At 41.5% G+C, this 24,950-nt stretch overlaps 1 protein-coding gene across 3 annotated transcripts in view; it reads left to right on the top strand.

Moving 5' to 3' along the window:
- Positions 1–1,762: 1,762 nt before the first annotated feature.
- Positions 1,763–24,950, top strand: part of CCDC25 (coiled-coil domain containing 25) — a 32,888-nt gene continuing 9,700 nt past the window's right edge. The window contains exons 1-8 of one of the 3 annotated variants that reach the window (XM_017655824.3): positions 1,768–1,949; positions 6,563–6,610; positions 9,420–9,458; positions 10,605–10,644; positions 15,356–15,407; positions 20,229–20,304; positions 24,075–24,178; positions 24,390–24,592. In XM_017655824.3, coding sequence (XP_017511313.1) covers positions 1,922–1,949; positions 6,563–6,610; positions 9,420–9,458; positions 10,605–10,644; positions 15,356–15,407; positions 20,229–20,304; positions 24,075–24,178; positions 24,390–24,592 — 590 coding nt within the window. In that variant the 5' untranslated portion in view covers positions 1,768–1,921. Of the gene's footprint in view, positions 1,950–6,562; positions 6,611–9,416; positions 9,459–10,604; positions 10,645–15,355; positions 15,408–20,228; positions 20,305–24,074; positions 24,179–24,389; positions 24,593–24,950 lie in introns of all 3 variants that reach the window. The other 2 variants (XM_017655823.3, XM_017655825.3) reach the window with 2 other exon arrangements.

Genomic DNA, 24,950 nt, shown 5'->3' with positions numbered 1-24,950 from the left:
GCGGTCTCCAAAATTCTCCCGCCCTGGAGAAGTGAAATGCTCTCTTCTCAGGGAAACCACGCTTTCCACAATCCCTTGCGGCAGCGCCGGGCTCCATTCCGAGGTCTTGTCCAGGTGCATTCTAGGAATTGTAGTTTTCGGCAGAATAAGGCGACTTCTTGAACTCGAGCTACGTTCTGGGGTCATTTGCTGTAAGGTGTTGTAAAGTAGTTTCTCCAAGACTGTCGAGGTAGTTATTTTTCACATTTGAAGCTTTAGCGTCACCTTTTTTTTTAGTAGTAATACCTTAGGTTTCTAGCTCATTAAAAACTTCATACTAAATTAAAAAAAATCATGGCACTAACATCTACATACTATGCATTTTTTAAAACTTTACGTGTTTTATTTCATTTATTCCTCACCACAATCTGTGAGATATGTTTTATCGTTCCATTTTTACAGACTAAAACTGAGGGCCTGAAAACAATTACTTACAGGACAAAGCTTGGTTCTTGCTTTGGGAACCCAAAAGGATCCTAAACCACTCATTGGTGTTAGCTGCTGTGACTATCTTTGTACCGCCTGCCTGTCTCGCGCACATTTTTAGTTCTAAATAAATTTAGTTAAGTGAATCACTTAACTTCATAGAGTGAAGGTCAGAATGAGAACTAATCTGGTCAAAGCTACGTGCTGTGGGAGCTTTACGTGAGTAAAATTATTCCCACTTTACAGCAAGATCTTGTTATGCCCGAAGTCGCGAATCCCAGGAGACCACCAGGGAGCCAACACGGATGCAAAAGCAAGGAGCCTTTATTCGAGCCAGCTCGAGGTCAGTCTCACACCCACGCCAACGCAGTGGCCAGGTGCCAGAGAGAGAGCGAGTTTCAGGAAACAAAGATTTTATGGGTTTCTAGGGCGGTTTGTGGGGTGAGGGTTGTGGCTCTGGCTGACTGGCTGGGCTTGGGGGTAGTTAGTGGGGTGACAGGTCGTGGCTCTGGTCAGTTGGCAGGGTCTAGGGGAGGTGGGTATACTTCTTGCTAACTGGAGGGGAGAGAGAGACCAAGCTCCGATTGGCTGAAAATAGGATCCGGGTCCCGATTGGCCAAAATAGGATCCGGGTCCCGATTGGCTCAAATAGGATCCGGGTCCTGATTGGCTGCTTGCCCTTTCAATCTCTGAGATTCAGACGTTTGCATTTTGCCTAATCTTACGTAATAGATGTCAACCTTAGATTTAAAGGCAGAAGAGTGAGTCCAAACCCCAAAAAGCATGCTGCCTCTCGGGACTATCACTAACACCTCCCTTTAGTTGAGCGGTATGTTCCAAACCCTTTACCCCTCATTTAACCCTAGTAGAATAACCTGTGAACTAGTTGCTCTACTCATCTTCATTCTGCAGATCAGGTAAGTGAAGCACAGAATGTGCCCAACAAGCAGGAAGAGAATGGTGGAGAAATTTTGCATTCACTCAAAATTCCATGAGCTCCTACTAAGTGCCAAGGTCTGTGACTGGCGCAGGCAGTGAATGCTTAGTGCAAAAAAGGCTAAAGGTCTCTTTTCTCCAGAAGCCCATGTAGAAGTGAAAGAAAGCTATAAAAGCAACAGATAGATAAGCCTCAAGACAGGATAGCCCAGGTTGTGAAGATAAAGTCGGCCAATGGCATTGTTTTTTTAAGAAGACGGATTTCCCCCGCCCTGTTTTCCAACCACCAACTGGCCCAACTCCATCCTTTCCCTCAAACTCCAAGTCGAAGCCCGCCCTCTGGCCAGCTCGCCAGGATTAAAGATGGCGTCGACGGGACGGCATTGTGACTCGACCCCCGACCGCCGGAAATGCGCGGAGAAGTTCCGGGGAACCGGCGAGCTCTGTGCTCCGGGTATCTTGAGCCTCGCAAGTTAGGTGCTGCTGTTCGCCCTGGGGTTGCTTCGCTGCCGACGAGATCATGGTGTTCTACTTCGCCAGCAGCAGCGGTGAGTGGGCGCCGCGACCTCCTGGGGCCCTGCTCGCCAGCGGGCCTCCGAAGCCGGGACCCCCAGGCCACTGCTGAGCCGGGACCTCGTCCTAAAGCGCCTTCTCGACAGTGGGTGCTTCTTGCCGGGCCCTCTCGGTCCCCACGCCGTGTCCGTTCCTGTCGCCCTCTTGTGCCCCCTCGTCAGGGTCTGGGGGGCGTAGAGGGATCATCCCGCGCTGCTGTCTTTGCATCTGGGTGTTGTTCTTTTACCTCAGTCATGGAAAGACCTCCCGTCGCTACCTGTAACCGGCCAGAGTTCGTGGGCTTCTTCATACCCCATTTCCAAGTCGTGTCTTTTTTTTTTCTCCACTATGGCCTTTATTCTGGCTGCGCTGGGGTAATTACCCGCCTTGGGAAAGGAGACGCCTGCCAACATCTCTTGTCTTACAGGAAGTGCGCTTACCCTTCTAGGAAAGGGTTGTAGGGACTGGCATGCAACACAAAGCAATAAAAGACCCTGGGATGGCGATACAGCCACTTACTGGGCAGAGTTCATGTCCCAGATCTTGAAACGCGACGTATAATAATGTTTCTGTTTTGTCTTGGCAGGAGAGGAAAGAGTACTTTTAGTTCCCGGGAAATGCTGTTCTCAACTTAGTTTCTCCGCTTCTGTTCCCTTTGCCTATAATCAACCCCCAGTGAACAGTTACTCCCCTAAAGCTCTGGCCTGCCTTTTCCAAATGTCTTTCCCAACCTAGCTCCCACCCAAAGATTGCTTAGATAGACTTCTGCAGGGACCCCATCAACACCGGTGTATATCTTTGGTACTGCGCTTAGCGTACGGTATGAAAAGCAGTCCGCAGGAGCTAGAGTGTAAGCCCCTTGAGGGCAGGGACAGGATCTCCTTGTTTCCCTAGCATAGTGCCTTGGCTTATAATATTTACTCAATAAATGCTTGTTGAATAAATGAATGGTATTTTTTTACTCATAGCACACTCTATATTCTATTGCTACTCTCTCTGCTTGCTTGTTAAAGGAAGAAATTTAAATGAAATACTGTTTGTGGGGGTTTGAATGGGTTGGTACATTCTCTTTATAGATGAGAACATAGGGGCCCAGGGAAGTTGTAACTCAGAGACCCCTGCTCACCCTCCTCCCTCTGAACACTATCAGCTGTCATTTTTCTCAATAGTTTAGCCTTCTCCACAGTGTGCCGTAAGTTATTTCTCTGCTTCTCTAGGTTTGGTTTGTCTTGCCCATATTATTAAAATTACTAGAAGCAAAATTCAAACTAGCAAGAAAAGTCATTATAGGTCCCTAACAGCATTTTCACCCTCCCCATCCTGGTCTGTGTTCTGCTGTCTCTGTCAACTCAGACATCTCTTTGTAGCTTCTACTCGTGAGAATTCCCAACATTAGATATCCATATAAGACCAACGATGGAATAAGAAATAACAGGCCGGGTATATAGATGCTAAATGTATTTTATGCTAACTGCTTTATTCTTAGGACTATGCTAAATTTTTTGAGCACTAGTTTATATATATACAGGTACCTTTAATAGAAGAGAGTGCTTCAGCAGGCTTGTGGATCATATTTTTCTCACTGGCTTCCACTGTGATGTCAGAACTGCTTTCTGTTGGAAGAATATTTGGCCTCCAAGTCTAATAAAACTGCACTTGTGCAGCACATCTTTTAAAATTGCAAAGTTGATGGAAAAAATTGTAACATTTCCAGTAAAGTAGTAGTAAAACGTTATGTATTCCAATATAGAAAATAACTTGAACCTACAAGATCTTCAGGAAATGACTTCCATTTAGATAGCCAGCCTTTCAACCATGGTTGAAATGCTTTACTACATAAATCTTTTTTTTTTAGATGAGAAAATCTCAATAGAAAGTTTTTGCCTTCCCATTTAAAATTAGTAGCTCTAAAACCTATTAAATTTTATTCTTTTATGCTCTCTCATAATGAAATAATGAAACATTAATCTTATACTATTTACAGTGTCAACTTCAAGACCATCTGATCTATGGACCTACGAAATAATCTGCACTTGACTCATTATGTCAGCTTGTACTTTTGGTACCTTTTAACAGCATTTATTTCAAGATAGGTTGTTCTGTAAATTACAGAATTATCGCAGCACCTCTAAAGTTGGGTTAGTTGCTACACCTGAATCAGGTATCTCCAAGGTAACTGGTTCCCATAGTAATTAACCATGTTACTTGAGAATAACAAAAGTACTAGATTAAATTTCCCTTTCCTTTCTTTTTCTTTATCCTTTTGATAAGGACAGGAGCTTAATTCAGATCTTATCCTTCAGCAGTCTTGCTCCTTTTTAATTTTCAACTTTGACATAATTTGTCTCTCAAAAGTCAAAATATTTCCTTTATATTCTCAGATTTCAGAAATTCTACATTTTGCCACATTCCCCTTTATCTCTTTATTTTCCTTTTTCTTCTCCATTTCCCTCACTCTACTCATCCCCCAACACACACACACACATTTTTTCCCTGAACTTTTTGTTAGTATATTGCAATTTATCCTTAAATATTTGAGTATTTTTTTCTAAAATCAAAGCTGTTCTATCAACATTCTTCATTATCAAAATCAGGAAATTAATATTGCAACAATATCTAATCAGCTTTTATTCAGTTTCATCACTGTTCTAATAATGCATTTAATAGAAAGATGAATTACAAATCATTGTTGCATTCAGTCATTCATTAACTCTTTAATCTCTTCTAATCTGGACCATTTATTCAGTTTTTCTTTCATTATGAAGAGTTAATCACCTCATCTTCTAGATCAACCATCCAAACAGTTGTCTGTCATTCTCTTGGCTGTAATGTAGATAGCTTGGCCTGCACAGACAGAGCTTTATTTTATTTTAATAACTTTAAAAAACTACTTTTGTTATGATTATAAAAGCCAGCTATCCATTTTGTAAGCAGGCTAGCCAGGGTAACTTGTTAACATTATGTGTATCCTTCCATACATATAAAGGACCTGGGTGCATATATTAAAAATATGTACGGAAATGTGTATATATATACACAAATATATATTTGCTTGCTTTTTGCAAATTTAATCTTCATATAGATACACAAAAATGCTGTTCTGCCATTTAAGTTCTTCACCTACCCTTTCTTCTTAGTGGGTATGTGGTATTTTGTTGATGGATGTCCTATAGTGTGTCTAATCGGTCTTAACTGTGTTTAGATTGTAAAAACACCATTGCTTGATGGAGTATTTAATTAGTAGGCTATATTCCTAGTGGTCACATAAAAGGGTGTACACATTTATTGCCATGTTGTGCAGACATAATCAAACACTTTTATTTCTTTACTTCTGACATTTGTTATGTGCTGGGCTAAGGTCTTATTACGCTAATATAATGCTCAATTATAGACAGGTATCTTATCAATGAGGCAATGCAAACATTCTCTCCTTTCAAGTTTATTTCTCTCAACTACTTCCAAGTTACAATGGACTGTAGCCGTGTTAACTGCTAACTGAGGGAGCTTTCTTCCCCAAGAGAGGCAACTGTGATTGATAATTTAAGGGGCTTCTCATTACTGGAAGTACAAGCAATCCTGACTTGAAGAATTTATAAATGAAGGAGTGTGGGTCCCTGGCCTTCAGAGCTCTGCTCACATGCTCTCGAATGACTGCCAGCCGACTGCCCAGCCCAGCCTTGCACCCATCAGGCTTTCTAGACTGGGGGCCCCAGTGACTGTCAATTCCGGGGCAGATCCAAATGGGATCAAACAGGTTGTGGTAGGTAGCTTGGAAGCCCAGTAACCAGTTAGAATTTCAGTTAGGAAACTTCACTTTTTTTGACTCCAGAGAGAGGATGCCCACATTAAACAACACACTAGCTCAATAACGCAAATGGCATTTCCAAGGTAAGCCGCACCCAGAATATACTGAGTTTGGATCAGGATGGTGGTTCCTAAATGTTGACCTCACAGTGGAATCACTTGGAGGTCTTTTTAAAAAACACCAGTACCCACCCCCCAGAGGCCCGGATTTGGGCAGCCTGAGGTGGAGCCTGGGTGATTCTCATGTGCTGTCAGGGATCAGAGTTGTTGGATTAGAAGATATGTGAGGACCATGTTTCTCCCAGATGGGACAGGGAGCTCATTATAATTTACTGCCCACCTGGAATATGATTAACATTGGTTAATTAGTAAAAATAAAACTTGCCTAAGTACAGGAGCCTGTATTTGAATAGTTGAGATGACAGTTCTTTTTTTTTTTTTAACTCTGTAAGGCAAAGGTATAAGACTGAATGGAAATTGAAGTCTATCCCTGAAAAAGTAGGAGAGTAGCTATTTTTGATAAGGGTCAGCAAACCTTTTTTGTTTGGGCCAGAGAGTAAATATTTTAGACTTGTAAGCCATATCCAGTCTCCATAGCTGCTACTGCTTCCTTTCCAAGTTTATCAACCCTTTAAAAACGTAAAAATCATTCTTATCTCAAGGGCTGTCTGAGAACAGGACCAGATTTGGCCTGTGGCCATGTTCTGCCAACTCCTAACCTAAGCATTTGTCACTTGTTTTCCCATGCAACAGTTTTTTGGGTGGTAAAGAAATCTAACTCTTTCTTGTTTTGTTTTTGTCTTAGTTAACGCATCTGCTTACACTATTTACATGGGAAAGGATAAATATGAAAGTAAGTTTTCAAAAGCATTTGATTTTGAAATGTCCAGCAGGTAAGTTTAATTGCCTCCCAGGCACCCCCCACCCCATGGTTTGTTGGATACAAGAGTTTTCAGCTAACTACTGCTAACTAACCCATTAACGGAACTCCAGAGGACTGACTTCCTAGAACTTAGTTATACTGAATAATATTTGAGTTTATTGGGCCACTTGCTGGTTAGAAACTTCCTATATGAAGAGTTTTGTGGTATCATTTGATTTAGAGTGATACTAATTAGTGGTTAACCTATGCTAGTTTATATCAAATTAAATACTCTGTGACTTGGATTTTCAAAAGATCTTTTTCTGTACATTTTCAGCATATTTAAGATTAGTGGGAGCCTATTGTTTTTTTGAGGCTGAAAGTGGTTCTTTTTAAGACATGAAATGTTAACAGTTTTTTAAAACTGTTGACCTCTCTCCTTGGAAGGAAATACGTTATTTCATACTGTACACATAACTAAATGATGTATACATTCCTATTACAAAAAAATTCACAAAAATACTCATACTATTTGCTGTGCTGTTTTCTGTTTCATTTCACTTTTTAAAAACTAGTCTCACACTGCTAAATTAATTTTTGAACCGGCTAATTTGAACTCAAGTTTAAAAGAAAAGCATCGCCTTAAAGGATAGCCCTTTTTGACTGCATGAGTGAGGAGGGAGATGAAAGTGAAATTTGGCTTTCCTGATCAAGAGAGCCAGGAGTGACCCCCATGTGTGGAACACTGGGGTGAGGGAGAAAAGATCTGCAACAGGGGAGCCTGGAAAAATGACAGCATTACTCTGATTCAAGCCTGGAAAACAGGGCTGTGCTTCTCCTAGGGGTAATGGAACATTTTGGAAAAGACACCTTAAAAGCCAGTCTACCTTAAAATCCCAGCTCTGTCAAGCTTTCTATAGTTAACTTAACCTCTTTGAATTTTAGATTTCTTAGGTGTAAGCAGTGGGTCGTAGGATAGTATCTCCCTTGTAGGGCTATGGAGGCTCCATGAAAGAGCCTGGGGAAAGTGCCTGGCCCAAGGCCACACTCAGTACGTGGTGGTCATCACCACTGGGCTGCTGTAGCTCCCCAAAGTCTGTCCTCCCTCCCCTGGGGGCTGGATGACTGCCTCAGGAATATGAGAGCTGGCGAATTCACTACAGTTACTTCTCTTTATTGCTTTTTGTTTTCTGTAAAACCATCAGGGTCTATTGTAAGTGCAGTTTGAAACTGACAACAGTTTAAACTTGATCCTTTAAAAGAGGCAAGTATAACATTCTTCAGCATGAGACCTGAAATTAATGAATTAAAGTCAAAAGTTAAAAGATGTCAAAAAGCAATGATGTTACATATAACTGCAGCATAAAGTTATATGGCTATATATAGTAACTGTAGTGACCTAGTATATATACTTATATATGTACTATATATATAAAGGTAACATATAACATACAATAATGTGATATATATAATAATTATATAAATACATAGTTATAAAGCAGCTCTGTATAAAGAGTTTAGAACCCTGCTGTTACACTGGTTGCCATAAAGTAGAATCAGAATAAGTAAAACTATCACAAGCTAGTAACGAGGAAAAGAAACAAGAACAATAGAGTAAAATAATTCCTGTTTTTCAAGTTTCTCCTTATAACGAATTGATGACATTGACTCGGGTATGACTTAATGAAGAAGTGGTTTACCGTGTATTAATACCTGAGTTTTATGTTTCTCCCAGTAACCCACACATTGTCATAGGTAATTTGTATTTTTCTCATAGGATCGTCCTGATGGATGTAGCTGAGGAGGGGGTACTGTCTTCCTATATTACATTGAACAATAAGGCACCGTTACAAGAGACATGCTTTTCTATAGTAGATGTGGATCAAACCCGACCAAAACTACTTTTCTTTTTTCTACCACATGAAGGGTGTGACCCTAAGACTCAGGTTCCTGAGAATCACCTAAAGCAGAGCTTCCACTTACAGTGGTGCAGGCCGTGCACTGAGCAGCCGGGGGGAGGGGCCTTGTATAGTCCTTACAAAGCAGGGCTGCCTGGGTTCTGGCGCACGCTGATGGTTTCCAGTGGTAGCTTGTAGTGTTTTCCTTTCCACTTTCCTATTTGCTGCGGCTTGTCTCTGGGGCCACATGCATGCCAGCCTCTGAGTATCTGAAGAGGAAGATTTAGTCTGTGTTGTCACAGTATTAAGGTGGAGGCACACACCAACAACTACGGGTCAGTTTTGCTGCGAACCTAAAACTGCTCTAAAAAATGAAGTGTGTTTTTAAAAGTATGGGCAAAGTGAAGCGGTGTTATAGAAGTAGAGGTGGCAGAGAGCAGGTGCGATCAGGAAGAGCCAGGAGGGCTTTGTGCAGCTGTGGGTTCGGATGGGCTACATGGTGCAGCCTTTTAAGTGTCCCTTGTAAGAATTTACATCTGCAGATAGAAATCTAGATATGGAATTTATGTCTGTAGATGTAAATTAAGATCCTACATAGAGCTCACTGGAATGATGTTTTGCTGTTATTAAAATACATGTAGAAAACTATGTATAGAACACTTTCTTAGTCCCTAGGACCTCTTGGAGTAATTTAGAGATGTCAAGTTTCCTAGTGGGCTTTGTAAGAAAGGTTTTGCATATTTAAAGCACGCTGTTCTCTGGTGCACTTAGCACACCACACTTGCTTCTAGTAGCCTTGATGACTTAAGACCACGGGCTGGATGGAGCATAAATGAACTTTACATTGAATGATTTACTTTCACTAAAAAGCTTTCAGGTTTATTCTTTTTATTATCCAGCAGGTGTCACCAGGGAGCTAAATATTGTCTCCAGGAAAAGAGGTTTTTATATTTCCCTTTCCTTTTTCTGATTACCTGTTGGCTGTTCGCTCAGTTTCTCACTTAAGCTAGTAGAAAGCCCTTCAGAAAACTCATGGTGTCTGCATTTGCTAAGACTACCCACGTGTAAGATTCATCATCTTTTTGCTTTTCTGCAAAATAATACCCAATTCAAGTAAATTTAAATTATATTTTCTTGGGTACATTTTAAATCATGTACAAATCATTTTGTTTAATCTTAAGTTTTTGTGTCTCCTACTCTAAATAATGCTTGTATATTAAGTATAATTAGTTACTAATCATTAATGTAGCTATTAAGAATGTATATTAATATAACTTTTCTGTAGTGATACATATTATTAACCTTAAAACTGAACGTACATTTTGAACTAACACTTTACCTTTTATAATACATGTTAAGGAAATAATCAGGAATATGGATACATTTATTTTTAAAATATTTATTGAAGCGTTTAAAATTAGAAATAATCCAAATGTCAAAAATAGAAAATTGTCCCATATAATAAAAATAAGTAGTCATTGTTTCCAAAGACCTTTTTAAAATTTTGTTTTATTTTTATCTAACAAATATGTTTTACACATTCAAATAGTAACAGAGCGCTTAACAATAGAAAAGGTCAGTTCACTACCTGTCCTCTCCAATACCCATGTTCCTCCCCACCCCCAGAGATAATTTAACTTTTAACTTTTAGCTGTTTTCTTCTATTTTATTTTTATTTTTATATGTGACCGAATTTTAGGTGATTTTTATTTTATTTTTTATACTTTTGGTATTTGTTTTGTTCCCTAATTTTCTACAGTTTTTTAATTAGATATTTCTTTTTAAAAGAAGCAAAATGTAGTCCATTGCTTTTGAAGTTTTAACAAAACCATTTTAACATATAAGTACTATCATGGTGAATCAGTTTGGTAAGACATCATCTAACTTCTCAGTTGCCCTGATTTGTCAGTGTTCGTTTTATTATCTTTGTACAGAAATACCTTTGAACTTTAGATTACAAGAATAATTACAAAAAACTATAACAGTTGTTTCTCCCCTTCCCAAACTTGCTATAAACTACTTACGGCATATCTTCACTTGGCAGGTTTTTTTTAACCTCTTCTTTGTTCCCTTGTATTTCACTGTAGATGAGGATCTAATAAAGTACGGCTGGCCTGAAGATATTTGGTAAGTAACAACTTGGGTTCTGCTTTCTATGCATCACTTACTTTCTTAGACTTGGCCAGACACCTGGTTTCTACCTTTAAAACTAGAACTTGTACTTTGTACTTTATAAACATTCAATGGTGAATAAACTGACTGCAAGCTCCCTTGATTTATAATTACCAAGTAAACTGGTAGTGACGTCTTAGGGTTAGAGCTCAGGCTGGCCACGAAGGCCCCCAGAACATAGACTTTCCTGCACCTTCTGTGCCTTCTCACGGTAAAGTACTGAGACCGCAGCACATGCGCATTCAGACCACTCTTGCGTGGTTGGATGAGGCAGTGAAAGAGACAAGACACAAGCTTCGTGTAACTGGAATACATAGAGCATCTGACCAGTTCAGCTTTAAAGAAAATGCAGACTGGGTTCCCTTTGTCTTCTCAACTCCCTCATGAGTTTAGCCCTGTCTTGATCCAGCCATTACCCTCTTTCTAAAATTAATGTATAGAAATTTTAAAAATTATAATATATGATTTCTTAGCCTCCTTCCAAAGTAATTTATTGTGCTGCTCACAAAACCTAATCCAAAAGACAATAACAAAACAAGCAAACAAAAAGATTCTTTCATTTTAGTTGATATATTTTTCTAACTGCTTTAGAATGCCATATGGCATTTCTGCCACACAGACCAGAACCCTTTAGGAGCACGTGGGCTCCACACTTCCTGTTTCTTTCTTGTATCACTCTCAGACTCAGTTTGCTTTCTCTTCCTATTTTTAGCTTCTGCCAATCACTCTGGCCCTTGTGATTCTCTCTCCTAGAGCATAATTTTACCTATAGAGTGGGATATGGTCTCGACAGCTCCTGTCACCCTCTAACCAAATGCTGTTCCTGAAGATATGCACACGGATCCTGTTTGTTTTGCTGATAGTAGTAATAAACATTTATTGATAGTAGTAATGAACATTTATTGAACACTTAAACTGTATGCCAAGTACTGTTAAGTATTTACCTTCATTAATACACTTAAATTCACAACAACCCTGTGAAATGGTTACTGATATTATTCCCATTTCAGATGAGGAAACTAACACTGAGAGAGACCGAACAGCTCTGCTCTGATGCTGCTGGCCCCCAGCCAGCTCTGGTTCTAAATGACCGATTCCCTCTTCCCAACCGAGGCGGCTACTCTTGGCTGCAGGCCACTCTTTCTTCTCTCAGGCTGTTGCTGCAGTTCTCTCTGGAACCCTTTTCTCTCAAGTATGGGCCCAGACCCTTTGCTTAATTCCCTATTGTGACAGTTTTGGCTGCCACTTTTTAGGAGAGTTGGTTTATTTTCAACCAGGTATACAGCATTGGACATTTAGTAGGAAAAATACTACCCAGAGACTAACTTAAGCCACCCACAGCTGTGGCTGTGCCCAGACCCTCCAGGCCTATGTGCAGGCACCCACTGTAGGCTCCAGCTTACCCCATGAGGGAGGGGCTGATTCATGACCCCAGGGGAAAGCCTTCCTGTCTGCCTGCCCCCTCTAAAGTCCACACTCCCAGAACCAAGGGACACCAGAGCCCTGCGGAGTTTTGCCCCATCCCAGCATACGGGCTTGCCTACTGGACTAAGTGTCAGATCGTCAGGGAGACACTGCTTGGAACCTGCTTGCTCCAGGCGGACAGTTCGCACTGCAGAGGGCTTCTGGACTGGGGCTACTTGCCTTCTAGGACCTGAGACTGTAAGTCCTGTGAGGACAGCGATCCAGCTGTTTTGTTCACTGCTTTATTTTCATCACCTAGCATAGGACCTGGCACCTAGTCAGTGTTCAATAAATATTTGTTGACTTCCTAATTGACTAGCTCCCTGCCTCTCTAGAAATGATCTCTACTGGACATCTCTTCACAATAACTGCATTCTAGCTAACTCCATTTTGAGCACCTGCCTCCCCCAGCTAGATTATTTCAGTTGTCCCTAAAGCTGCACCTGTTACATAGTTCTCTGCTGTAAGTTTTCATCATGCCAGGCTTACAGCATAAGTACCTGCATAGGAAAGGGTACATACTCAGATGTACCATGAAAGTCAATTTACCACAGCATTTTACCTGTTTTTTTCCAATTAAATAAGTAGAGGAGAAATCTCCAACTTACGACCTACACCCCATGTATTATGTCTTGGGTTTATTATTTCATTAAGATTGTTTCCTGGAAGACTACTTAGTAAATTGGTGTCTACAGATACTTAGATACTCAGTTTGACACTCTTTAATAACCTTGAGATTAGTGACTGTTGTCGGAAGGGACTGGCTGACTCAGAAGCTATTGCAGAGCGTGGCTGCAGGTTACTGCAGAAACTCACCTGGATATGTCAAGGCCTGTTCTGGTTCATAAACTCAATCCTGGAAACATTCCCAGGCATGCTAAGAATGATTCAGTTCATCTACCTTCCTGGAAAGATTTTCAACCTAGTTTCACACTGACGTGGACTTTGGAACTTCACCTCTGTGAACGTCAACTGAGTTCATCCTGGAAACCCTCCGAAGCACCTTAAGCAAAGGATTTTTCTAGGAATAGATGAGAGTGGAACTAAAGTCATCTTTAAACAAAGGAAAATAGAAAGAATATGTGTTTACTGCCTCCAAACCCGCCACTGTGTAGTGTTTGCAGAGAGCCCACTTTGAGGACGTGACAACCCAGCGTCTGCCTGTGCATCCTCAGCTGTCAGTGCCTATTTATCGACGTGTCCCATCTCTGCTCGCAGTAAAGCGTGACACTGAGTAAGCAGGGACAGAGAGACAACAAAGACAAGAGGCAACTAAGGAGCTGGTGGGCTCAGTTTAAACTTTGAGTAAGCATTTTGGAATGTTTGGAAAGGTTTTTTTAAAGGAAACTTGCTCAAGATATTTTGTTTACAGGGCTGGCTTTTTTGCTTATTTATTTCACATTCCAGCCAGAACGCCACACTTCATGTGTTCTCTCTACCTGTTGTAGAGGTGTTACTATGAGCCTAAAGTTGGTGTTACTAGCAGTGTATTTCCTGTTGTGTTTTAGTACTTTAACTACTTGTGTATGGATCTCTTAGATACGTACTGAAATTATTTATGTATCTCTTTTGACAAAATTGTGCATGAGAGACCTTTAAGAAAATCAGAATATAATCAAGCTGCTACAGCTGTGTAGGAAAGAGTTGCTATAAATAGAGAACTGGCTTAAAGCAAGTTGGAATGGGAGAAGTTAATTCTCATCGAGGTTGCTTACTAATGGAGTATTTTCCTAAGATCCTGAAAGAGGGTAATGAAATATATAATTTCCAGATTTGCAAAAACACATTTTCTGGGTGGAAAAATGCCAAGCTGAAGATGATAATCTGTTGGAATTTCTGAATGGGAATGCAAATGAGCCAATGAACTACTGGGGAAAAACAAATAAACTGAGATGTGATGTCCATTTCTGGCTATCAGTAATGGTTATGAATAAAACCTACAGTCATCATAGACTGCCAAAAATATGTAGTTTTTTTTTCTGTATCCAAAGTGACTAGCAAGATGCTTAACCTTTTTAAGGAGGGCCTTAGAAACAGCATACACTTAACCTTTATATGAAATCACACTGTATACATCTTATACTGGGTGTGAATGTGTGGCCATTTTCACATCTAAAAAATACATTGATGCTGAGAGAATGTCCAGAGAAACATAATGGGATGTAGTGGTGCCTCCTTAGGGTTTTACTGAGTATTCCTTGGTCTGGAAAGGTCAGGACCAAGGAAGAGATGAGTGAAGTTAACGGAATCACAAAGTGACAATTGTGCTACTGTTGTTTGATGCTCAGGATTCTGAGGGATCTCTGGGTGTTAGAAAGTGAACTTCATTTTGTGGATTGTAAATATGAAAAACTTAGTATCTCAAAATGTTGGACTAGCTGAAAAAGGAAGTAGGTTTTAAAAGACTTAATGGAATTGGTGGACGCTAGAGCCTTAATGACAGGTACACATGGGACACTGGGGTGGAAGGGCATTCTGAATGTTATCAGGACAGTGTCAAAAAGGACAGTCTCTGTGCTCCCCCAGGAGACATGTCGGTGCCGCTGTTGGATGTAAGGTCGGAGACCTGGTCTGACCCCTTCTATGATGCGGTCTGCTTCCTGTCTCCAGTCCTCACCTGACTCTCACGTCTGTGTTTGACAGTCTCTTGAGACTGTTTTGCCATCACTGAAAACTCAGGACGTCCCAAACCAAGCCTGTCATCTTTTTTTCCCAAATGGGTGCCCTCTCTCCGGCTGTCAGGTGTTCCAGCAAGTGGTCCTACACGTCTCCTAGGCTGGCAATGCCGCAGTCTTGAGGACTTCTTGCATTTCCTTCCCTTCTCACCTGAAATTCCATTCCCTGTGTTTCCTCTAAGTCCTGTGCCTCCGTCAGGGACCCACCAGATCTCAGCTCATCAGTAAAATCTTTGTTCACTGAAAGCTCTTTCTCACTTGAAAAATCACTCTTCCCAGGACGCTGAACATTTGCTGTTTCCAGTGATCCTCGTGGCATCAGTCCCCCACAGCTGCGGGACTTGCCATGTTTACCTTCCCTCCCCCAGTTGAGCTCTTCAGAGGTGGTGGCTGTGTTTCATACTCCCCGTGGTGCTTAGCATGTGGTAGGCGCTGAGTTAACACTTCTTGGGTTGGAATGCTTTAAATGCAGGTGGCCTGAGGAGACGGTTGTAACTCTTGCTTAAAGTGTTTTTTATTCTTTATAGGTTTCATGTGGACAAACTCTCTTCGGCTCACGTATACCTTCGATTACATAAGGTAACTGGATTTAAATGTGGACTCATAACTTTTTCTTTAGTGATAAGCATCATTTCCTCTTTTTTTTTTTGCAGTTAAATTGCTTAAAGTAATAAATATGTGCAAAAGTCTAAAAATTAGGAAATGAAGTGATGTCTTCCCCTGGCCCAGAAAAATCACTAGGGCAAACTCTGGTGACCTTTGAGACTTGGAAGGGGTCATAGTGACTATTTCCCAGCTAGAAACGCTGCCTTCTCCTTCCAGTGCAGGTGTGTTTCTGTCACTTCCACTTTCTCTCCCTTTCATTTCTGTTGACACTCCTGGACTTTGTATCTTGTCCAGTGGAAATCATGTTCTGGGTCCTTTTCCTCAGAGTCATGCAATTCCCCTGTCTTACCAAGGGCAGATGCTCCCAGTCACCAGAGCTGCTTTGGGAGGTGTAAAACAGCATTACATAGTAGTAAAGGAAAAAGAATTTCATGCTCCCTGGGAACACGAAACCTCAGTTTTTCATCTGTCTTTCCATTTATATGTTATATTTTATATAATTGAATCATAGGATATATATACTTGTGTATATTGCTTTTATTTTTATGTTTTATTTTGGAATGATTTCAGATTGGCAGAAAAGTAGCACAGATAGTCGAGTTCCCATATACCCCACACCCAGTTTCTGCCATTGCAACTATCTTACATTACTAGGGTAGGTCCATCAGAACTAAGAAACCACCACGGGTGCATCGCTACCAACTGAACCCTAGCCTCTGGATTTGGCCAGATTGTCCATTCGTGTCCTCTTTGTGCTCCAAGATCCCATCCAGGGCCCCACCTTACAGTTAGTTGTCATGTCTGCCTAGTCTCCGGTCTGTCATCGTTTCTTACTCTTTCCCTGTTTTTCATGACCTTGAAGTACCAGTCAGGTGTTGTATAGAATGCCACTCAGCTTGGGTTTGTCTGCTGTTTTTCTCGTGACTAGACTGGGGTCAGGGTTTGGGGGGAAGAAGAACGGCGGGCAGTGCCCTTCTCATCGCATCATGTCCGGGCTACATACGTTGTGTACTTACCGCTGATGGTGTTAACCTTGATCTCCTGGCCAGGGGAATGTTTGCCAGGTTCCTCCACTGCCGAGTTGCTTCTCTCCCCTCTTCCATACTCTTATTATTTGGACACAAGTCACAAAGTCCAGCCCATACTCAATGAAGGGGTGGGTGGAATTAAGCTTCACTTCCTGGAGTGGGGAATCTCTCTACATACATTGTTTGAAATTGTTCTGTAAATCTCTTCTCCATGGAGTTAATTTAGTAATGCATGTGCATCAGTATGGACCCATATAGTTATTTTATACTTTGGGTTATGATCCAGTAGTATGTTATTTTGTTGCTCACATGTTCCCAGCTTCAGCGGAGCTCCTGTCAGCTCTGCTCCTGCCTGCCTTTGGCATGCTCCCATCCTTCTGTTTTTTGAGCACTTCCTGACTTTCTGCACTCCAAGCTGCTCCAGGTTGCTCTTGTATTTTCCTTGCCCTGACCCTAGAATCAGCCATTTCTCCAAGCACCCCTTGTTCTTTTATTTTGGGGAATGGTATTTAGAAATCAAGATCTGGACTCCAAGTGTGCTCATTGCCACTGGAGTATCTTCTAGGCCCCCTCACCTCACAGATATAGGAAATATATGTATGTGTAATTCATATGAATAACTGTGTTAGTAATTCATATGAATAACTGTTTCTACATCCCTCCTTCTTTGTCTCCATTAAGCTAAATGTGAGCTCATGCTGATGTCTTTTATGAATCCATCACTACACTCTGGGATTATTTATTACTTCCTTCTCAGACAGCGAGAAGCCTGGCTCCCACTGTCCACTTTCCATTTGCTTATTTGACTCCAGTATATATGTCAGAGGGTTTAGATTTGTTAACCCCCGTGCCTGTAAGAAATAACCATACCAACTAAAGTCCAGTGTTTATGTGCAGTTATCTTTGTCTTTTTGCCTTACAGTTCCTAGTCATAATACTGTTTTCCAAAGTAATTTTAACCTGCTTTCTCCCCGACACCTTTTACTGATGTTATGTTGTACACTTGCATTCTTTCATCTCAGTCTAGATTCCATTCTGGAATCCCCCTGGCTGATTGTATTACTTCTTAAAATGACAATTCATAAGCTTTCTCATCTTCCTATACAGTTTTCATATTTATTGTTTTGATTGGCTGCTTTGAGTTGATACTGTGCCACAATTAACATGAAAGTTCCCTTCTCAGAATATAAGCTGTTTGCTGTTTTGAGCATTGTGGATCCCCAACAAATATTTTTTTAATGAATCACTTTCTGTTTTCCTTTTGAATCATTTTTTTAGAGTAAATCTCAGAAATGGAATTCCTGGATCAAAAGATACAAGCCTTTTGGTAACTCCTTTCATGACAAATTGCCCTCTGAAAATATTGTGCTGGTTTAAAATATTCTTCTGATACATGTAGGTTTCCCAAATACTTTTTGAGATTTTATAACTCCTGAAAAAATAGTATCCTTTGGGCCACTTTAATAAATATAAGAAGCTACTCCATTATGGTTATAGATTCTGAATTTACTAGCAAGGTTAAACATCATGCCTCATTTTAACTTACACTGTTTATGTTTTTGAAAACTGTATTGTAAAGGGAAAGAGGAAGATTGTGAGCTCTGTGCTGGAAAACCTGATGAGTTCTCCTAGGCAACTGCTTGCCATTTTGAAACTATTTTAAGTTAGAGAAAATAGAGTATGGTGTTACCAAGTTTCCTTTTGGCTTAGAATCCGTATTTTCCTTAGGATTCTGCTGTGTCAGAAATTGGAAATCGTGGTGGTAGTCCCAAGTTCACCTTACCACCAGCTCTTAGTTGTTTGAAGTTTAATTTTATTTTCTTTTAAAGCATATAATGCACTCAGTAAAAACACGTGCTCCTTCAGGACTTTTCGCTTTCAGTAAACAGCATAGCGCTCTGTATTTAGTAGGTACCAAATAGTGTTGGAGAGGCAGTAAGACCAAGTGGTTCGGAGCCCAGACTCGGGAGCCAGACTGCTGGCCCGAGTCCTGCCTCTGCTGCTTACCAGCTGTGTGACTCTGAGCACGTTATGTGCCTATACCTACCTTACTGGATTGTTGTGAAGATTAAGTGAGCTAGCATAACCAAAACTTATAGAGTAATGCCTGGTACACACATTATACACTGTGTCTTAATTCCTTTTTTGTCGAATTCAGTTTAATTCAACCCAAAGCTTAAAGATCATAGATATTCTGTAGTGTCTTTTCCTAGGCTGCTTTGATTTTTGAAAACCCATAGAAAAAGCTCACTTACCTAGAGGTTTCTCATCTCATTAACATAGATGGCACAAAGCCCACAAGTCAAAATTCTGACCTTTACGTACTGAGAGTACTTCAGACTCTGCAACTGAGAGTTTATGTACTCTGACTTTGTGCATAGTGCTGAACTGACTGGTTCTTGTGTTTGTTCTTTTTGGTCTGCTCGTATTATATTAGAAATAGCAAAGTGGGAAAAGGGGATTGCTTCAGGAACAGTGACAGCTGCAGGTAGTGAGGAGGGATCTGGGAACGTAGCTTGACTTCAGGGACCGAGAAACTCTCTGTTTCCATCAGAACTCCCTAAGAGCCATGCGCTGGGCCAGTTGCTCGAGCTTGGCTTTAGTCCTGGAGTCATCTCTCAGCTCTGTCACTTACTGGATATGGGGACCTTGGCCTTGATACTCAACCTGGCTAAGCTTCATTTTCTTCCTTGGTTACGTCAGGAAAATACTACTATCCATTTTATATGGCTGTTTGCTTTCTACCTGGTACATGGTGGGTACTCAAAAGTGGTAGCTGTTGTGTTGTTTTTTAATTACTCATCAATATGAGTAATTATTTAATATAGGGTCAATCAGTTTCTGTGTATTTTAGAAGTCCCTGTTACAGCCAAGTGTAGTGGTTGGTATTCATAGTGATGACGTTTTGTTAAGATGTTATGTTCAGGATCCTCTAAGTGCGCAGGGAGTTGCACAGGATGAGGTATGTCGTTAAAGCAGTGACATACTTGTATCACTTATTTTTTGGTCAAATTTATATATTTGAGAAATTCCCATTTTAAAACATTTAAAATAAAAAAAAAATTAGAAACATAATGGAATAAACTTAGTTTGTCTCAAATATTTGCGTAGGTAGACATTCCATTCCCAGAGGGAAGTGCTTGTGTAATCCCATGCCTCCTGGGGGCCAGTGCTAAGCTGATTGCCCCTAGCTCTTGCCTTTGTCGCCTATTCAGCCTTGACTTTGATACAGTATCTGTGCAGAAAATGAATCAATATTATTTCTCCCTTACGGTGAGTGGTTATATCTAACACAGCAAGAGTCTGGTTCCTGACTGAGGCTGAGGAGAGGTGCCCTACCGGATGTTTGAGACCCAAAACTCTTTAAGATGTCTCTTTGAGAAAAAGGTCTAGGGACCTCAGCTAAGAAGACTTCAGTTATTTAAAAAATAGGCACCATTTCCCCACAAGGTTTTAGAAGTAAGAATGGGAAGAATGAGGGAAAAATTGCTTAAACATTATTACAGCTAGTATTTTAGTGGTTTTCTTTCATACCCTGATTTTTTTTTTCCACCTAGTAAGTACCATCATTTTCCATATTACTGTTCTCTTTGTTCAAATAAACATTACCATAATGGACTTCATTTTTCAATGTTCTGAAATACAGTTGAAGAGCTCCTGCTTTGAATAAAATTGTGCCTAATATGGCAGCAACAAAGTCCAGTAAGTGCTTCGGTATTGATCAGTCACAAGGTAGTGGAAACTTTGGTTTATTTTTGTATTTCAGGGGGAGAAGATAGAGGATATTCCAAAGGAAGTGCTAATGGACTGTGCCCATCTTGTGAAGGCCAATAGCATTCAAGGTCAGTTTTCTGGGGTGTTTCCAGATTTAGCACCAATTTCTCTGTGTCTGAAACGTTTACATTTTAGAGAATATGCTACTGACTTTGGCTTGAGTCAAAGGAATAACACATCATGTGCCCTTTTTCTCCATTTTGTTCTTTAAGGTGGCAGTTCTGCTGCCTATCAAAGGACTGAAAGCTGATCTGCCCGCCCCTCTAATGTTCACGGCCCTATCTCAGCTCTTTACCCTGCTTTCCTCTTCTTTAATAGAAGGCTGTCTAGATTTGCCTACCCCTAACGTTATTCATACAAAGACTTTTGGAAATTAGGTAATGTTAGCAGCTAAGCAAGAGATGCGTCTCATGGCTTTATTTTTAATGTTATTTGATGTCTTTATTTCCATCATTTGTCATCAGATTCTGGAACTCAAGTCTCTAAATCCCTCTTTCCTACTTTTTCTTTCTCTCCTCCCCTTACATACTTTTTTTCCTCCCTGTAAATTGTGAAGGTAGCAAGTCAGTTAATCTAGTTACCTCCCAAAGAATCTCATTTGTCTGGGGTGATCCATGAGTATCAGTGCTTGCATAGTCATCTACAAGTGATGCTAACGTGCAGAGAGTGTTGAGAACAATCAGCCTGAGTATTTTAGGTAGGGCCTGTGATCCTGGGCCTGGGGCTTATTTATTTCTACTGTACAAGATTTAATCTGTCAACAGTCAGTGTAGGTCAGGAAAGACAATTATTGAGGTGGAGGTGGGACTTAGAAAGGGGAGCCAGGAGACAGTGTCATCCTAGGAATGATGAGCTGATGGATTGGATTTTAGATGTGCAGCATAGAATGCGCTGGGATAGAGGTGAGCTCGGTGCGTGAAGCTGAGGGACGACCCAGAGGGTCTGAAATGAATGCGGTCTGGGGAGAGGACAAGGGCGGGGCAGAAGAGCCGATAGCAGGGGCCAGGGGTCAGTGATCACAGAACCAGACCCGGGCACTGCACCCCCTTTCCCATCACTTAGATGGCGTTTCCTGACTCTCACTCAGGCAGCTTTAATGAGCCAGATACCTGGCCAAAGAAGAGGGAAGTCATGTAGAACCACTGGTTTTCGGTTCCATAAATCAGTAAATTGTAGTTGGTTTTAGGGCATTCCGCCTTTATGAGTGGAACAGAGCTTATAAGATTTCCATGTAAGATCTTTAGTTCTGGAAATAAAATTAGTAAAACAATCATTAACCTCTTTCAGACATTCCTGTCCCCCTCCCGTGCCTGTGACTAGCAGGTAGGAGTTTCTTGCAAGAGCTGTGGCCTCTCTTGTCGGCCTGCTTCTTTCTTCTTACTCTCATGTATGATGCCGGCTCTAGAGAAGGCAGAGGAGGGAAGAGGCGTGACACTGAGTTGCTCTTCTCTCTCCAGCCCTGCCCGGTGCCATCTCCTTCGGCAGAATACGGGGCTGAGCTCGAGTGTCACTCCCGTGAGTCGGTAGCGCAGGATGAGGAGGAGTGAAAAAGATTGTTTGCTGTGAGATCTGCTTGCTCAGTTTGTGTCGCTGTATAATTGAAGTATTTTCCTCCCTGGTTGACCTCCTTCAATGTTCAGAACCGAGGGAGTTGGGTTTAAACTTGTGTGTCCTAGGATCTCGTCAGCCAACTCCGTCCATCTTATGATCTCTTGCCAGATTCAACTTTTTAAGAGCTTAGACACTTTGTGTGACACCCTCCACCTTGTCTGTACAGTTAAGTTCAGACTTCTTAAACTGGCATTTAAGCGTCTCTGATCTGACCACAGGCTTCTTTTCCCTTCACACGCTTCATGCTCCAGCCGAAGCAAATGTTCGCCATTTCCCTGCCTAGCTGCCTTTGCTTGCATTCCCTCTGCCCTCAATTTCTCCTCCTTGTTAGTCATCACATGTCCAGCTCCAAGCCAAGTCTCGAGGTCCACACCGTAGTTGTAGTAATAGTACTAATAGCTAGCATCGATTGTTAATTACCTGCCTGGTGCTGTGCTGAAATCTTTACAAATTATTAGTCAGCCCTCCCGAGGCAGATGTTATTGTTTTCACTTTATAGATGAGGAAGCTGAGCTTGCCCAGGATGTCAGCTCTGCAGTGTGGTAGAGGGTGCATTTGAAGCCAGACAGTCAGACCTTAGAGTCTTTGCCTTACTCCCTGAGCGGTGGCACCTCCTCCTGTGGTGCTGCCCTCTTCCCCAGCGTGGCCTGACCACCGCGCCCTCTGAACTACCTTGTCACTTTACTTGCTCCTTTCCAATATCATTGGGTGAGTTCTGCTTTTAATTGAAGTTATTTATGTTCTTATCTGCCCTCTGGTCTTGGAAGGCTGGATCCGTTGTCTGATCCATGGTCATGTCCTCCATGGTGCCTTGCACACGGAGACTTTTAAGAAAGTTAATACTGAAAAAAATTTCAGACCTACAGAAAAGTTGCAAAAATAATAGAGCTCTCATATGCCCTTCACTTAGAGTCAACAGTGTTCCCATGTTTATTTGCTTTCTCTCTGTAACATACACATGATAATTTTTTCAGCTGAACATTTGAATTGTAGATGTCATGACCCTTCAGCATATCCTAAGAAGGACATTGTCTTTAGTAACTGCACTTCAGTGGTTAAATTCAGCAACTTTAACTTGAATAGAATACTTACCTGATATACAGCCAGTTTGAATTTTGCCAGTTGTCCCACTACTGTCCCTTGGTAGCATTTTTTTCCTGTGTCATGTGTCATATTTACTTGTCATGTCTCTCTAATCTCTGTTCATCTAGAGACACTTCCTTGTCTTTCAAGACATCAACCCTTTTGCATTGGAGACCAGCTGTAAAGTATCCGCAACTCAGATTGGTCTGATGCTTCTCTTGAGTAGGTTCACATTACGTGTGAACTACAGGCAGGAATACTACACTAAGTGAAGTCTTGTGCATTACAGTCGGAGGCACGTGGTGCCATTTGGCCCAGTTTTTGGTGATGTTAACTTTGATCACTTAGGTACAGTGGTGCTTATCAGATTTCTCCAATGTATCTGATGACTTAAGAAACAATGAAATAGGTGGCCACCTAATTTGGAAGGGCCTTAAAGAGTGTTGGACTAGTGATAAATGTTTCTCTGAGCTTCCTGGGAGGCTGTCAGGGTCGAGGGGAAACATGAGGTGGAGGTGGCGAGGGGACGGGAAGGAGAGAAACGGGGTGCCTGGTGCCCCTCTCTCCCAGAGCATCTCTGCTTCCTTTACTTTGATATGTCATCTTTGGTCCACTGCTAAAAGAAACAAAAACCAAAAACTACTGAACTAGTCCAGTTTCCTCATGTTTCAGATGAGACACCGCGAGCCATGGGGACTTCCCCAGTTGACAAAGCTGGTTTGCAAAAGTGCCAGATGGAGTGAAGGTCTCTCGGATCCCAGCTCAGGGCTTTCTGCTTTGTCTTGCTACTTAACCTTACTGGATCAAGGACTCCTTTGAGAATCTGAGGAAATCTGTTGAGTCCTTTTCTCTTAAAAAGCACACATAGTGAATTCTGCATTCAATTTTAGCAAGTTTTGGAAGCCCCTGAAGGTAATCCACGGGCTCTGCTTTCCACTGTAATACTTTTGTTTGAACTGTGTCAGGTTTACCATTTGCCTTTTGTGGGTGGTTTTTTGAAACAGCATTTTGTGCTTGGGAACACGTGATGGCTTGTTCATTCTAAGCCTTCCCTTTGTTGGCTTGTGGCCATTTGCTGGTGGGTGAGGGAGCACATTACTTGGTGTCATCCTGCCTGCATGTTGAAGACAGTCTCTCTTGACAGGTTGCAAGATGAACAACGTTAACGTGGTGTATACACCCTGGTCTAACCTGAAGAAAACCGCTGACATGGATGTGGGTCAGATCGGCTTTCACAGGCAAAAGGATGTAAGTGTCGTGCAGCACGGCAGGAGGCCGAGTCCCCACGCTGGGTGGCGTATCTGTTTCCTCTCCAACACCTTTGTTGTTGAGGGTTCTGCATGATGTGTGTTTCCTAAAGGGAATTAAGCTGGGTTGCTATACCCCTGGAAGCCTCTCCCTGTATGAGGGAAAAAAATACATAATAAAGATTCAATATTTTCCCCCCATTCCCTCAAAGGTGAAAATTGTGACCGTAGAGAAAAAAGTGAATGAGGTCCTGAACCGATTAGAAAAGACCAAAATGGAGCGATTCCCAGACCTGGCGGCAGAGAAGGAAGGCAGAGACCGGGAAGAGAGGAACGAGAAGAAAGCCCAAATTCAGGAAATGAAAAGGAGAGAAAAGGAAGAGATGAAGAAGAAGAGGGAAATGGATGAACTTAGGTATGCTGGGGCCGCCGCTTGACATGAGTGTGGGGGTCTTCCCTGCTGATCTGACCAGGGCTTAACCCTGAAGAATGATATGCTGCAGGAGGCGGGCGGATGATGAGCTCAGAGCCTCACGATGCATTAGGAAAAGGCATTTATACTCGTGTTGGTCAGATGGATTGCCCTTTTATGAGATTGTTTGAAATAAAATAGCTTATTTTATTTTTAAATAAACTGTTATAGGTTATCTTTAGTGTTTGGCTTATAAACATCTTCAGGAAAAGAAAAGAGGCTGTATTAAGTGTTTATCATTGACTAGCTATGATATTTAAATAAAGTTGTCTGAGCTCTAAAGGTCAATGCCATTAACATT

This window comes from Manis javanica, chromosome 3 (genome assembly GCF_040802235.1).
Source record: "Manis javanica isolate MJ-LG chromosome 3, MJ_LKY, whole genome shotgun sequence".
NCBI classification, from domain to species: domain Eukaryota; kingdom Metazoa; phylum Chordata; class Mammalia; order Pholidota; family Manidae; genus Manis; species Manis javanica.
The sequence above is the reverse complement of the archived record's forward strand: the minus strand, read 5'-3'. Positions and strand labels throughout refer to the sequence as shown.